At 44.5% G+C, this 14102-nt stretch overlaps 1 protein-coding gene and 1 pseudogene across 2 annotated transcripts in view; both read left to right on the forward strand.

Annotated features, from left to right (window-relative positions):
* The first annotated feature begins 807 nt into the window (after window positions 1–807).
* LOC124959451 (glutamine synthetase-like) lies at window positions 808–3780 on the forward strand (annotated as a pseudogene).
* A 4820-nt stretch (window positions 3781–8600) lies between these two features.
* Fnbp4 (formin binding protein 4) overlaps window positions 8601–14102 on the forward strand; it is a 36697-nt gene continuing 31195 nt past the window's right edge. The window contains exons 1-2 of one of the 2 annotated variants that reach the window (XM_047516856.1): window positions 8601–8898; window positions 9903–9995. In XM_047516856.1, coding sequence (XP_047372812.1) covers window positions 8673–8898; window positions 9903–9995 — 319 coding nt within the window. In that variant the 5' untranslated portion in view covers window positions 8601–8672. The remainder of the gene's footprint in view (window positions 8899–9902; window positions 9996–14102) is intronic. The other variant, XM_047516855.1, reaches the window with a different exon arrangement.

Here is a 14102-nt window from a genome sequence, read left to right on the forward strand (position 1 = left end):
ATACTGTTGTTTTTTGTTACCTTTGTTACCTAGGATTGAACCCAGGGGCGCTTAACTACTGAGTCACCACCTGACCCTTTTTATTTTTTATTTTGAGACAGGGCCTCACTAAGTTTCTGAGACTGACCTCAAACATGTGATCCTCCTGCCTCAGCCTCCCAAGTTGCTGATATTATAGGCATGTGCCACCACACCCGGCTTAGATCCTGTTACCAACACACTTTACAGTGGAAGAAACAATTTTAGAGATGTTCAGAAATGCCTCCAAGACAGCATCTCAAAAGTCCTGGAGCCAAATTTGAATTCAGATGTTTGGTTTCAGAATTCCTACAGTTACCCTATTTTACTGTCCCTCTCCCCAAGTGTCACGAGCGGCAAGGAGGAGTCAATGAAAGTAAATTTGGTCCAAAATCAATTGGCTTTTATTTGATGCTGATCACACAATTATTTATAGTTATTCTAACCTTTAGTCACACCAATATCACACATAACTTAATCACTAAATTATTATAAGCCCCGAATAAACAAGACTCACTCCTTACTGAGACCCGTTCCTAAGGTCCACTCCTGTGTGACGTGTCTTGAGTCGAAGGGCAGCGACTCCCAGAGGTCATTCAGGAAGACAGCTCAGGAGATCTTGCTGGGGAACTCCCTCTGGCTGGAGTCCTGATCCGCGAGGACGGTTGGAAGGCGAAGGAGGGCGGCGAGGTCAGGGCAGGCAGGCCGGCCGGGCAGAGACGGCTCAGGCAGGATGCACACCGGCAGCTCCGCTGTTACTTCCACAGGAACGTCTTGGTCACTGTCAGGATGATGGACGGTCCATCAAGCAACGAGCAAGTCAGTGAGTCTCCTTCAGGCTTGGCACAACACTAGCGTCATTGGTGTAAAATGGGGACTGGAGCTAGGCTCATCATGAGTCCTTTTAAATCCTTTTTATCAGACTCTGCCAGCCAGTCTTGGTCCGAGGGAAGTTAGTTATCTTACTTGGGGTCAGTTGCACATGTCTCCAACTTGGGGGCAACGTCATTCTTACCTTGGGGCAACACCACATCATTACCTCATTACAGCACAGAGCACTCAAGTTATTTTTTTGCAAGTTACACAGCACAAGTTGTTTTTTGTAAGTTACACAGCACAGAGTAAACAAGTTGTTTTTTGTAAGTTACACAGCACACAGAATGTCACAAATTTAACTTTGCTCCTTACACCAAGAAATAAATTTAAAAAATGCTAACAGCACAAAGCCCTGGGTTCGATCCCCAGCACCGCAAAAAAAAAAAAAAAAAATGCTAACAGCTTCAAAATGGCAAATTCTCTCCCGCTGCTAGCTGTTTTAGAAATCTTTTGAGTCTATAATCTCAGGACACCCTAATAATCTGGATAATCCCTTCCATAGGTGAGAAAAGAAAAACAGTCTTGCAACTTGATTTCAAGTTTGTATATATTTATTAAAAAACTTTGGCTGGGGGCTGGGGTTGTGGCTCAGTGGTAGGTAGAGTGCTTGCCTAGCATGTGTGAAGCACTGGGTTTGATTTTTTCAGCACTGCATATAGATAAATAACATAAGGCACTGAAAATTTAAATTTTTAAAAAATTTGCTGGTGCTTTTTATGTTCCAGAAAGTATATTTCATGCACAAGGGAAAAAACTAGAAAAGTTACAGCTATAGTGGATTTTGCATTCAACAACCAATTTGAGAGTGTACTCAAAATTGGGGATAACAATATCTACCCTATAAGGTTGTGGGATACTGGTGTAGGAGCGCACACCTATGATCCCAGTGACTCAGAGGGCTGAGACAGGAGGATTCAAACTTTGAGTCTAGCCTCTGCAATTTAGCAAAGCCCAAAGCAATTTAGCAAGACTCTGCCTCAAAATAAAAAAATAAATATTTTGGGGATGTAGCACAGTAATAAAGTGCCCCTGGGTTCAGTCCCCAGTGCAAAAAAAAAAAAAAAAGGTGGAAAGTGCTTAGTGGCTTAGTTTATGTAGTAAGTGCTCAATAAATGATAGGTGTTTTTAGTGTGCTTGAGTAGGAGCTGAGCCATTGGGGATATAAAAAGCAAATACCACTGGTGTTACCTCCAAACTGAGTTTAGAGGGTGAGACTAGTATCAACAGTAGGGTATCAGCTGGGCATGGTGGCCCACACGGCTTGGGAGGGTGAGGCAAGAGGATCCTGAGTTCAAAGCCAGTCTCAGCAACGGCAAGCAACTCAGTAAGACCCTGTCTCTAAATAAAAAATACAAAATAGGACTGGGGATGTGGCTCAGTGGTTGAGCGCCCCTGAGTTCAATTTCAGGTACCAAAAAACAAAAACAAAACAAGGACTGGGGAGATAGCTCAGTTGGTAGAGTGCTTGCCTTGCAAGCACAAGGCCCTGGGTTCAATCCCCGGCACCGCCAAAAAAAACAAAAAACAACAACAAAAAAACAACCCAGTAGGGTATCAATGCTAGGAAGGGGAAGCCTGACACTGAGGCCCAGAGGCATAAGCTCAGAGAGGTTTTATCTGTACTGGCTCTTGAGGAATGAAGACAATTTTCTTCTATGATGCACTATTTATTCCAACTAGTTGAAGTATAGAAGCTGAGAGCAGAGAATGGAAGGAGAGGGTGGCGACCAAAAGGCAGGGCAAACTCCTCTCCTCTCTCCTAACCTTGCTCTCACAGCCCACCACCACTTGTTGCTGCCCAGAACACCACAATCACCTCAGCAAATTTCCACTTGAACAGGGGCATCAAGCAGGTCTATACGACCCTGCCTCAGGATGAGCAAGTCCAAGCCATGTCTGTCTGGACTGATTGTACTGGAGAAGGACTTTGTTGCAAGCCCAGCACCCTGGACTCCAAGCCCAAGAGTGTAGAAGAGTCGCCTGAGTGGAATTTTGATGGCTCTAGTACTTTTCAGCCTGAAGGCTCCGATAGTGACATGTATCTTGTACCTGCTGTTTTGGGACCCCTTCCACAAGAATCCCAACAAGCTGGTGTTCTGTGAAGTTTTCAAATATAACTGAAAGCCTGCAGAGACCAATTTAAGGCACAGCTGCAAACAAATAATGGACATGGTGAGTAACCAGCACCCATGGTTTGCAATGGAGCAGGAACACACTCATGGGCATGAATGGTCACCCCTTGGGTTGACTTTCCAATGGCTTTCCTGATCCCCAAGATCCATATTACTGTATTACTGTGTGTGGGAGCCTATGGTGAGGATATGGTGGAGGCTCATTACCAGACTACGGGGACAAATGCTGAGGTCTTGCCTGTCATGGAAATTCCAAATAGAACCTTGTGAAAGAATCCACGTGGGAGGTCATCTCTGAGTGGCCCGTTTCATCTTGCATCATGTATGTGAAGACTCTGGAGTGATACTACCTTTGACCCCAAGCCCATTCCTGGGAACTGGAACGGTGCCGGCTGCCACACCAACGTTAGTACCAAGGCCACGAGGGAAGAGAATGGTCTGAAGTACATTGAGGAGGCCATCGAGAAACTAAGCAAGCAGACCACATTTGTGTCTATGATCCAAGGGGGTCCTGGACAATACCCGGTGTCTACCTGGATTCCACGAAACCACCACCATCAACAACTTATCTGCTGGCATGGCCAACTGTAGTGCCAGAATCTGCATTCCCAGGACAGTTGGCTAAGAGAGGAAGGGTTACTTTGAAGACTGTCAGCCCTCTGCCAACTGCCACCCCTATTCAGTGACAGAAGCCCTTATCCACATGTGTCTTCTCAATGAAACCAGTGATGAACTCTTCCAGGACAAAAACTAAGTGGACTAAACCTCAGCCATCAAGCCCCTCCTCCTTCCTTTTTTTCTGGGGGCGGGGGTACCAGGGACTGGACTCAGGGGTAATCAACCACTAAGCCACATCTCCAGTCCTATTTTCTTTTCTTTTTTTTTTTGGGGGGGGGGGTGCTGGGGATCAAACCCAGGGCCTTGTGCTTACAAGGCAAGCACTCTACCGACTGAGCTATTTCCCCAGCCCTCCAGTCCTATTTTCTATTTTATTTAGAGACAGGGTCTTACTGAGTTGCTAAGCACCTCCCTTTTGCCGAGGCTGGCTTTGATCTGGTGATCCTCCTGCCGCAGCCTCCGGAGCCTCTGGGATTCCAGGCATCTCGCCCAGGCGCAAGCCCCTCCTAGTTCTGCATCCCACTCCAACTCTTCACCCTCTCTGTTGTCCTGTTTGTCCCGATTCTAAGAGTGGAACACCAAGGTCTTCTTTTATTCCTCGGGCCCAGTTAGTCTTGCTTTCTTTGGCCAGGACAGAGGTGTTAAGTGCTTAACCTCTTCGCCCCAGCCCCTTTTTCCTGTCACTGAAGCTTTTTAACATGACAGTTGGAAGCAGTGCCATGCTCCTTCTCCTCAGGCGTGACTGTCTCATAGGCATGGCTGTGGGATGCAGCGTGTTTTGGGGGAGCACGGGGTACTTTTTCTTCAAGGTCGTTGAAAGAGGAGGCCTGGTGAGGTGAGGTTAGAATATCCCCTCGTGGTGGAAAGCTCTATTTCCTAAGGTATAACCAACTTCCCATAGGGAAGGCAGGGTGGTGCTCAGCGAGGGACATGCCCTGGTCCCCTGCTGCAGAACTTCCCTTGCTTGGGGCCACATACTCTCCTGGAGACACAAAGTTGAGTAAACTGATAGAGAGCCCTATCTTAAAAGAAAAAGTTCTTGGTGCTTGGTCCTTTATTTATAACACAAAGGAGAGTATATTTAAGTAAAAAACAAAAAAAAAATTATGGGTGTGTGGGTATGTATTTTTCTAAGGGAGGAAACCATCTCTGTCACTGGGTGCTGAACTTTATTTTGGTTTAGAAATATAGGAGATCCTTTGGAGCAGGGGTGGGGAAGGTGGTACTGGAAACGTTGGTTACTAGGGGCTCTGAGTCTTCATTACTACTTAAGGGTTGCCCTGTCCTGTTCACTCTTCTTCAGGAGGTCGACCCTGGATAGCTACCAGATGGATGCACGTTCCTGGTGGTCACCTGAGCCCAGGGAAGAGGTTTAAGACACATGTAGTTGTCCACATGGGTTGTGGGGAGCAAGTTGGCTGGCCAACATGAGCATGTTCCTGACATGGGTTCTTTGGGTTCTTTTCTGGTGAAACCAGCATGTCACTAAAGCAGTCCTTTTGATACATTAAATTTTTAAAAAGCACAACAGAAGTTTAGATTTTAATCAATTTGTAGGGTTTCTAAGTTCAATTTTTCAAAACTGTCTTCTTCAGCTGTCTCCTTTCACTCTTCTCTTGGAGGAGTTGGGGTCAGGGCTGGAGTAAAAATACTTATAATGTTGTATCCTAGTGTCTTTTCTCCCAGTGCAGAATATTCCCTTCTTTATGAAGACTCCTAAGGAGTTATTCCTTTTTTCTTTTATAATAAAGAAACTCCCCCTCCATCCTGCATTTCCCCAACTGTTCTCTGGTTTTTGTGCTGGTCACAGCAGGCCAGCACAAAAGTTGTCTTGCCATGACAACTTCTAATTGCTGTGTACAGTATGAGTTAGATAACTCCTTGTTGCAAACAAACTGTAACTGCCCAGAACAGCACTTATAAATCAACCCAACATTAAAAAAAAAAAAAAAAAAAAAAGTATTGAAATTGAGAGAGATAGATGGGAACTTTAGTCAGCAGCCATCTCCAGAGAGGACAGAAATCAGGGAATTGATCAAAGAGCCACAATTGTTTTTACGATTCAAGTTGGCCTTTTATTCACTTGACCTGAAAGCTTTCTGCTTATATAAATGAAGTAAGAATTTAGTAGGCTTCCCATCTATTTCACTTCCAGGAACACTGTCATTAACGAGTTGATGCCAAAGAACTACATGAGTCATGATATTCTGATTGTTGCTTTGCCTGTGCTGTTCAGTATGGTATCTACACCTTGTCTCTGACAGTTGAGTGCCACCATTTAGGCGCTGCCACTCCAAGATTCAATTATTCACACTGTCTTTAATTTTTCCAAGTGAGGAATTACAGTTCCCTTGTAAGGACTAACCTACAAAGAGCAAACATGGAGCTCTTCAGGGAAGTTGGGGCTCCCCTGGCAAATAAATAAATAAATAAATAAATAAATAAATCTGTCAGTCTTCTGGACCCTACGGTATGGTAAGGAAGATTTTGTTTGTTTAAATGGCACCAGGGACTGAATCCAGGGGTGCTTAATCACTGATCCACATCCCCAGTCCTTTTCTTTCTTTCTTGTTTTTTAAGACAGGGTCTTACTTAGTTGCTTAGGGTCTCGCTAAATTGCTGAGGCTAACCTCAAGCTTGCACTCCTCCCAAATTGCTGGAATTACAGGCATGCTGCCACCATGCCCTGCTGGGGATTGAGCTCAGAGGCGCTTTACCACTGAGCACGCTCTAACCCTTTCTATTTTATTTGAATGGGGTCTTGCTAAGTTTCCCAGGCTGGCCTGAAATTTGCTATCCTTCTGCCTCAGTCTCCTGAGTCACTGGGATTATAAACCTGTAATATCAGAGCTTGCCCCAGCCCTTTTTTGAATTTTTATTTTGGGATAGGTTCTCTCACTAATTGCTCTGGTTATCCTTGATCTTGTAATCTTCCTGTCTCAGCATCTGGAGTAAATGTGATTACAGATGTGGACCCTGAAGTTCCACTTCCTTAAACCTTTAAACACCTTCCACTATGGCCAGGGGAGGCTGAGGAGGCTGCATCAGGAGGATGGCGAGTTTAAAACCAGTCTCAGCAATTTAGCAAGGCTCTAAGTAACTTGGCAAGACCCTGTTATAAAATAAAACATTTTGACTCAGTAGTTAAATGCTCCTGGGTTCAATCCCAGGTACCAAAAAAGAATAAGAGGGGGCTTGGATGTAGCTCAGTGGTAGAGCACCCCTGGGTTCAATCCCTGGTACTACAGGGGGGGAAATTCTTTCCACTATGGTAAATGAAGGAGACTAGATTTTTCCAACTCATTCACAGTGGGCCATCTTTTGATTTATGTTTCAGTCAACCAACCAAACTTAGCAGATTTCCTAGCTCCTTTTGTTGCAACTTTAAATGCAGAATCTGTTTAGTGGGCTCAGAGCACCCAATTTGACCTAAACCAAATTCAAGATGCTTCCACCATTATCCCATAGCCTTAATATTCATTCCCACAGGTTTCCCAAATTTCCACTGGTATACATTAGAAAATTTATGCAGTTCCTTTTAAGTATAGTGCACCTCCTCCCTGTCATATTTTATTTTATTTGATACCGGTGACTGAATCTAGGGGTGCTTAACCACTAGGCTACATCCCCAGCTCTTTTTAAGTATTTTATTTAGAGATAAGATCTCACCGAGTTGCTTAGTGCCTAGGTAAATTGCTGAGGCTGGCTTTGAACTTTTGATCCTCCTGCCTCAGCCTCCCGAGCTGCTGGGATCACAGGTGTGTGCCATTACGCCTGACTGTCACATTTTAAACCTGAACTTTAGAGATTTGCTGGGGATACTATAGACATAAAAGCAATGAGAGGTATTAGGGATGGGTCCCGAGAAGAAAGCACTGTCTTGCTTGGCAACTGCTTCAAGGGAAGTCATTACAGGTTCAGGATGCCAAAGCCTCTGCAGGCTAACAAGACTCACCCACCAGAGCCCGGCGCGGTGGCATACTCCTGTAATCTAGGCGACTGGAAAGGCTGAGGCAGGAGGATCAAAAGTTTGAGACCATTTTAGGCTAATTAGCGAGACAACGCCCCCCACACCAAGTCTCAAAAAAAAAAAAAAAAAAAAAAAAGGAAAGAAATGTGGAAATAGATATATTAAGGATATGGGAGTATGGTGGAAGCAACTAGAAGCTGGATCAGGTCAAATGATGTAGCGCAGTGGTAGTGTTTAGTGCCTGTGGGTTCGATCCCCACTACCGAGAGATGGGGGTAGGGGGGTAACTCAATGTGTCACTTCGTGAGGGTATTTCCAAGAGCTTCAAGAGACTGGATCTGAAGGTAAGAGTATTAATGGAAGATTAGTAAAGAGGATGAGGTTACTAGTGGAACCAAATTGGCAAGGCTCCTTCAACCCATCTGAACAGTTTAGGCGATTTACTTATAGGGAGGACAACGTCGTTCTTCCCAGCTAATAAGCAACACAATACAATACACCATCTTTGTGGTCTTAAGAATTTGCAAAAACCTCAGACCCATTATCATATTTAATGTTCAATGCTATACCCAAGTAAACCACAGTAACCAGAGGAAAACTTGGAAAGAGTCCAAAAAGCAGCACAGCTTCCTAAAGGGCAAATAACGAACAACTAGCCCAGAATAGCCACAAGATGGAGGACAATAGGGTAAAGAAAAGACTCCGCAAAAATCGCACGCATGGAACCCTACCACGGGAGGAAGTCACTCTAAATGCAGGCCCTTCTGCACTATTGGCTTGACGCCCACTCTTTTTCCTTTTCTATTGGCTACCAGCTTCTGACCTCGGTCAAAACAGCCAATCGCTTCGTTCCGTGGATAAAGCCCGCCTACCGCAGGGGAGGAGGAGCCTGAACGACCCGGGGGCCCAAGGCGCTTGCGCAGGCGCGCGTTCCGCCGGTTAAAAGCGGATCCTGGCCGAAGGCGGTGCCGCGGTACATGAATATTGATTACGCATCGCAGCGCCGAGCCCCCGCCCCTTTAGGCTGCCGACGCTCTCAGCTCGCGCTCGGGCTCGCGATGGGGAAGAAGTCCCGGGCGGTACCCGGCCGCAGGCCCATCCTGCAGCTCTCTCCGCCGGGTCCCCGCAGCAGCACGCCGGGCCGAGATCCCGAGCCGGAACCTGACACCGAGCCGGATTCGACGGCGGCGGCTTCCAACCAGCTAGCCCCGCCGGCGGCGGCAGCGACCACGACGACGCCCGCGGTGACTGCCTCCGCGGCCGCGGATGATTCGCCTTCAGAAGGTGGGACATCCGAAACTCGAGCGCGGGGCTTGCGGCCTAGGCCTCTCGGGCCGCTTCCTGGACCCCATAAAGGGGAGAAGCCGGGGCGGGCGAGATCCACCCTCCCGAGACCCGCCTGTTTGGGGACTGCGGGGACTGCGGGCAGGGCGGCCGAGGCCCAGGGGCGGCGGAAGACGCCTGCAGAGCTGTGCGTGATCAACCCGGGCCCATCCCAAGGCGGCGCCATTGCATGTCGCTGGTACAGGGCTTTCCCCGGGAACGTTTGAAATCCGACTGAGGCCCAGGCACCCTGGCCTCTGAAACGTCCCGGGTTGGTTTTGATGACGTAGGAAGGCAGATGGGAGTTTCGGCGTGCTAGGCTAGTGACGGTGGAATCTGGCCTTTCCACGCGTCATCTGCGTCCTTTGGTGGTGGTGGTTGAAATTGGGAGTAGAGACTCCTTAGAAATGAACAGACCCTTTTTATTATGCCAGACAAAGCGGTAGTATACCCAAATTAACAGGTATCTCAAAAATTCCTGGAGAAGTGGGTTCCCAGGTACTTGTGTGGTTCTCCCTGGAATGGTACTTCGATTAAGAGTAATTGTATGACGTTGCTACAGAGGTAGTTGCTGGAGAAGCCGCGACCATTTCAGGCACTAATAAATCACGTTGAAAAACTTGTGCAGAACATTCTGTAGCGGTGCATGTTGTAAAAACCTCATGAAAGGCTGGAGATTTATTGTTTTTGTGTGTGAATTTTGAAATATTACGGATGTAATTTTTATATACAGTGTTCAAATTCTTAAAGTTGAAGTCACTAGGCATATGGAAGGTTCTAGTTATGCCTGTTTTTCATCTCCCACTTATCTGGGTCATTGATACACCCTCTTTTTAAGTCAATGAAATCTAGACTCGAAAGGGCAAACCTATGATTGATTTGCCATCTCTAGTGTTTCTCTGGTCCACCAGCTAACTGAAGGTTCTTTTTTTTTTTTTTTTCTTTTGTTCCTTTTTAAAACGCAGATGAACAGGAAGTGGTGGTGGAGGTTCCCAGAGTTGCTCAGAACCCTCCAAAACCAGTCATGACAACTAGACCCACAGCCGTTAAAGCAACAGGTATAGATTTTGTTTTGTTTTGTTTTACATCTTATCTAGAATATCTTTTATTAAGTTCAAGTTGAGTTTGTACATAGAATGCTTTGGTGTTGCTAATTTATGTTTCTCCTATAAGTGTAATTTAAAATCTTTTCTGGGATTGGGATTATAGCTCAGTAGTAGACTAGAATTTGCAAGGCCCTAGGTTTAATCTTCAGCATCTCTCTCACACACACACACACACACACACACACACACACAGACACATAGACACATGCACACACACAACCTTTCTATTTGTGAGAGCTTGTGGGCAACTACACTTTTTCCTTTGCAGTCTAATGCAGGGCTTAGTGCATGCTAGACAAGCACTCTACCACTAAGTCACATCCCCAGCCTAGTAAATACATCTTAAGCAATGCAAAATTTATGCTTTGTCTCTGTATCCAAATAATTTTTATTACTTTTTCTTCTAATGCTTTTTTGTAGTTAGTGTTCTAGCCCTTCGTTCTTCAGGGACACCAGATGTATCTTTTCATATTGTTCTAACACTTCCTTGATTGGTATTCTAGCATACACTCTGTGGAGCTGAAAATTGTTTTTATTAAGTATTTTTTAAGCACAAAAGAATATTTGCTGCAGTGGTTTCATAAACACCTGAGTTCAAACCACCACTCTAGCATTCACTGTAAGACTTTGAGACAGTTATTAATTGGGCCAGACATCATTCATTTATAAAATGGATCTTATAGCCATGAGTTTATTTTGAAAATCAAACTGAATGATATATATAAAATTGGGATACAGTAAGTGTAAGAATGTTAGTTTTCTCTACCTTTTTCATAGTTGAAAGATTAAAATGTGTTTTACTGTCAAATATTCTTTGGAGCCATGCATTGTGGCACACACCTGTGATTGCTCTGAGAGGCTGAAGCAGTAGGATCACAGGTTTTAGGCCAGCCTAGGCAATTTAGCATGACCCTGTCTCAAAATAAAATTAAAAAGGGCTGAGGGCTGGGGAGATAGCTGAGTTGGTAGAGTGCTTGCCTTGCAAGCACAAGGCCCTGGGTTCAATCCCCAGCAGGGCAAAAAAAAAAAAAAAAAAAAAAAAAAAAAAGGGCTGGGATGTGACTGTGTGGTAGAGCACTTGCCTACCATGTGCACTACCCTGGGTTAAATCTTCAGTATAACTGTGCACTGTGGCACACACCTGTAATCTCAGTGGCTTGGGAGGCTGAGACAGGAGGTTCAAAACCAATCTCAACAAAAGTGAGGCACTAAGCAATTCAGTGAGACCGGTCTCTAAATAAAATACAAAGTAGGACTGGGGATGTGGCTCAGTGGTCTAGTGCCCCTGAGTTCAATCCCTGGCCCCCCACCCCCACCCCACTTAAAAAAAAAAAAAAAATCTGTAATTGGTAGTAATTTTTTTTTTTTTTAAGTTTGGTGTACATTTTGTACTGTTTGACACCTAAAATAATAGAGACTTATGCTTCCCTCCATACCATTTGCCACTTAAGAAAACAACAGTGTAGGGGCTGGGGTTGTAGCTCAGTGGTGGAGCACTTACCTTGCACGTGTGAGGCACTGGGTTCCAGCCTCAGCACCACATAAAAATAAATAAATAAAACAGTTGTAAAATTTCAGAGCCATGTAATACCTTTTTTCCCTCCCCTTTTATTTTGAGACAGGTTTTCACTAATTTGCTGAGGTTTGCCTTGAACTTAGGATCCTCCTGCCACACCACCTCCTTAGTAATTACAAGTGTGTGCCACCAGGCCAGGCAAATAAGAATTTTTCTCTTTCTGTAGGACAGGGCTTACCCTGAACACAGTTTTGAGATCGCAAAGTTTTGTTTTCTTTTGGGGTGGTTTTGTGTGTGTGTGTGTGTGTGTGTGTGTGTGTGTGTGTTAGTGGGAATTAAACCCAGAGACTCTGTACCAATGAGTTGTATCTCCAGTCCCATATACTTATCTGTATCTATGTCTGTCTATATTTTGGGGGGTGGGGTATAGTACTTTCACAGTGAAAAATAGTGTCTGCATGGGAAATTATCCATTAAAAAATTTGAAATGATCTCTATTAAATTAGGTCAATAGACCAGTATGATAACCAACAGTATTAAGTATCTTTGAGAAAGGAGTATTTAATGTGTTCTACAGATGATCTTCAGAGTCTAATTCCCTGAAATAACATACTCAAGTGTTTGCTGGGGGACTGGGGGTGTTGTTTTTGTTGCTTTTTGGTGTTTTTATTTTTGTTTTGGTGGTTTTTTGATACCAGGGATTGAACCCAGAGGTGCTAAACCACTGAACCACATCCCCAGCCCTTTATTATTTTTTGAGACAGGGTCTCTAAGTTGCTTAGGGCCTCACTAAGTTACTGATGCTGTCTTTGAACTTGTGGTCCTCCTGCATCAGCCTCCCAAGCTGCTGGGATTACAAGTGTGTGCCACCTCATCCAGCCAAGTATTTTTAAGAGAGGTTCTATAGCCATATGTTACTGTGAAGTCAATAACTCAAGAGTTAAAAATCACTGGGAAAGCAAAGAAATGGTAATTATAAAAGTATAAGACAGACTTACTATTTGAAGCCTGTTTGAAAGACAGGATATGTACCTGAGATGTAATTTACTATCTGCAATAGTTACTGGATTTGCAAATTGTGTGGCACTGTGATTTTGTGAACATACATTTGGGGATTTCGTTTGTTTTGTTTTGTTTTTCTTGGTACTGGGGATTGAACCCAGGGTCTCTCACACCATTTGTTTTATACTGAGGTATAGCCCTTCTTATTTTTTATTTTGAGGCTAAGTCTCCCTAAATTGCTGAGGCTGGTCTCAAACTTGCCATTTTTTTGCCTTAGCATCACAAATGGCTGGGATTATGGGCTTACAGGTGCCCCTTGCTTGGTTTGATTTTTTTTTTTTTTTTAATTTTCTTTTTAGTTGTAGATGTACACATACCTTTATTTTATTTATTTTTTATGTGGTGCCTCACACATGCTAGGCACGCGCTCTTACCGCTGAGCCATAACCCCAGTCTATTTTGAATTTTGCTCCCCTTGGGGATTGAACCCAGGGGCTCCACCTGGTAGGAGTGGTCTTCCACTGAGCTACATCTTCAGCCTATGTATCTGTTCTTTGTCTCCCTTTGCTGGCATAAAACTCTTAAAATTCTTGGGATCTTTAAAGTGATAAAGTGTTTTTGTATGCTAGTGTTTTTGTATGTGTTTTTGTATGCTAGGAGGTCCTAGGTAGCTTCAGGATAGGTGGGGCTGAGTCCAGCTTATGGAGAAGGGAGATAGGCTAAAGGCTAAGTTGATCACCATTGCTGGGTCAGTAATTTTATATGTGAAGAAGCCTCCATAAAAGCCCAAAAGAATTACGCATGGTAGGGTAAGTCTGTAATTCCAGCTACTCAGGAGGCTGACACAGGAGGATTGCAAACTTGAGGCTAGCCTTTGCAATTTAGGGAGACCCTGTTTCAAAAGATAGGAAGGACTGGGAATGTACTTCCATGGTAGAGCACTTGATAGCAGGCAGTCAATCCCAATACTGGGTGTGGGTAAAGAGAGCTTCCAGGTGGCGAACCTGTGGAGGTTTTCTGGAAATCCTGGGCCCCTTTTCCCCTGCATCACCCTGTGTGCATTTGTCTTCATTTGTATTCATTGTCCTATGCTTTGTAATAAACTGGTAATAATTTATATGGTAAACAAGTTTTGTGAACTGTTCCAGCAAATTCATTGAACCTAAGGTCGGTTAGAAGGACAGGTGAAACCAAACACCATTACCCTATGTAAATGTATGATTACACAAATGGTATGCCTCTACTTCATGTACAACCAGAGAAACAAGTTGTACCCCATTTGTTTACAATTAAAAAAAAAGTAAGAAAAAAAAACACCTGGGGCTTGCTGTTGGCTTTGAAAGTGTGAGGGGGCAGTCTTGGGATGGAACTCTCAACCTGGAAGTCTCACACTAGCACAGGTACAGTGTCTGAGTTTAATTGAATTGAATTAGACACATACCACAGAATTGATTGCTTGCTTGATGTGTGGGGGAACACTACACATCTGGTGTCAGAAGCATGATTTGAGAGCATAATGGGAGAAACTGAGTGTTTATTCC

The sequence above is a fragment of the Sciurus carolinensis genome, chromosome 11, assembly GCF_902686445.1.
Source record: "Sciurus carolinensis chromosome 11, mSciCar1.2, whole genome shotgun sequence".
Classification (NCBI taxonomy): domain Eukaryota; kingdom Metazoa; phylum Chordata; class Mammalia; order Rodentia; family Sciuridae; genus Sciurus; species Sciurus carolinensis.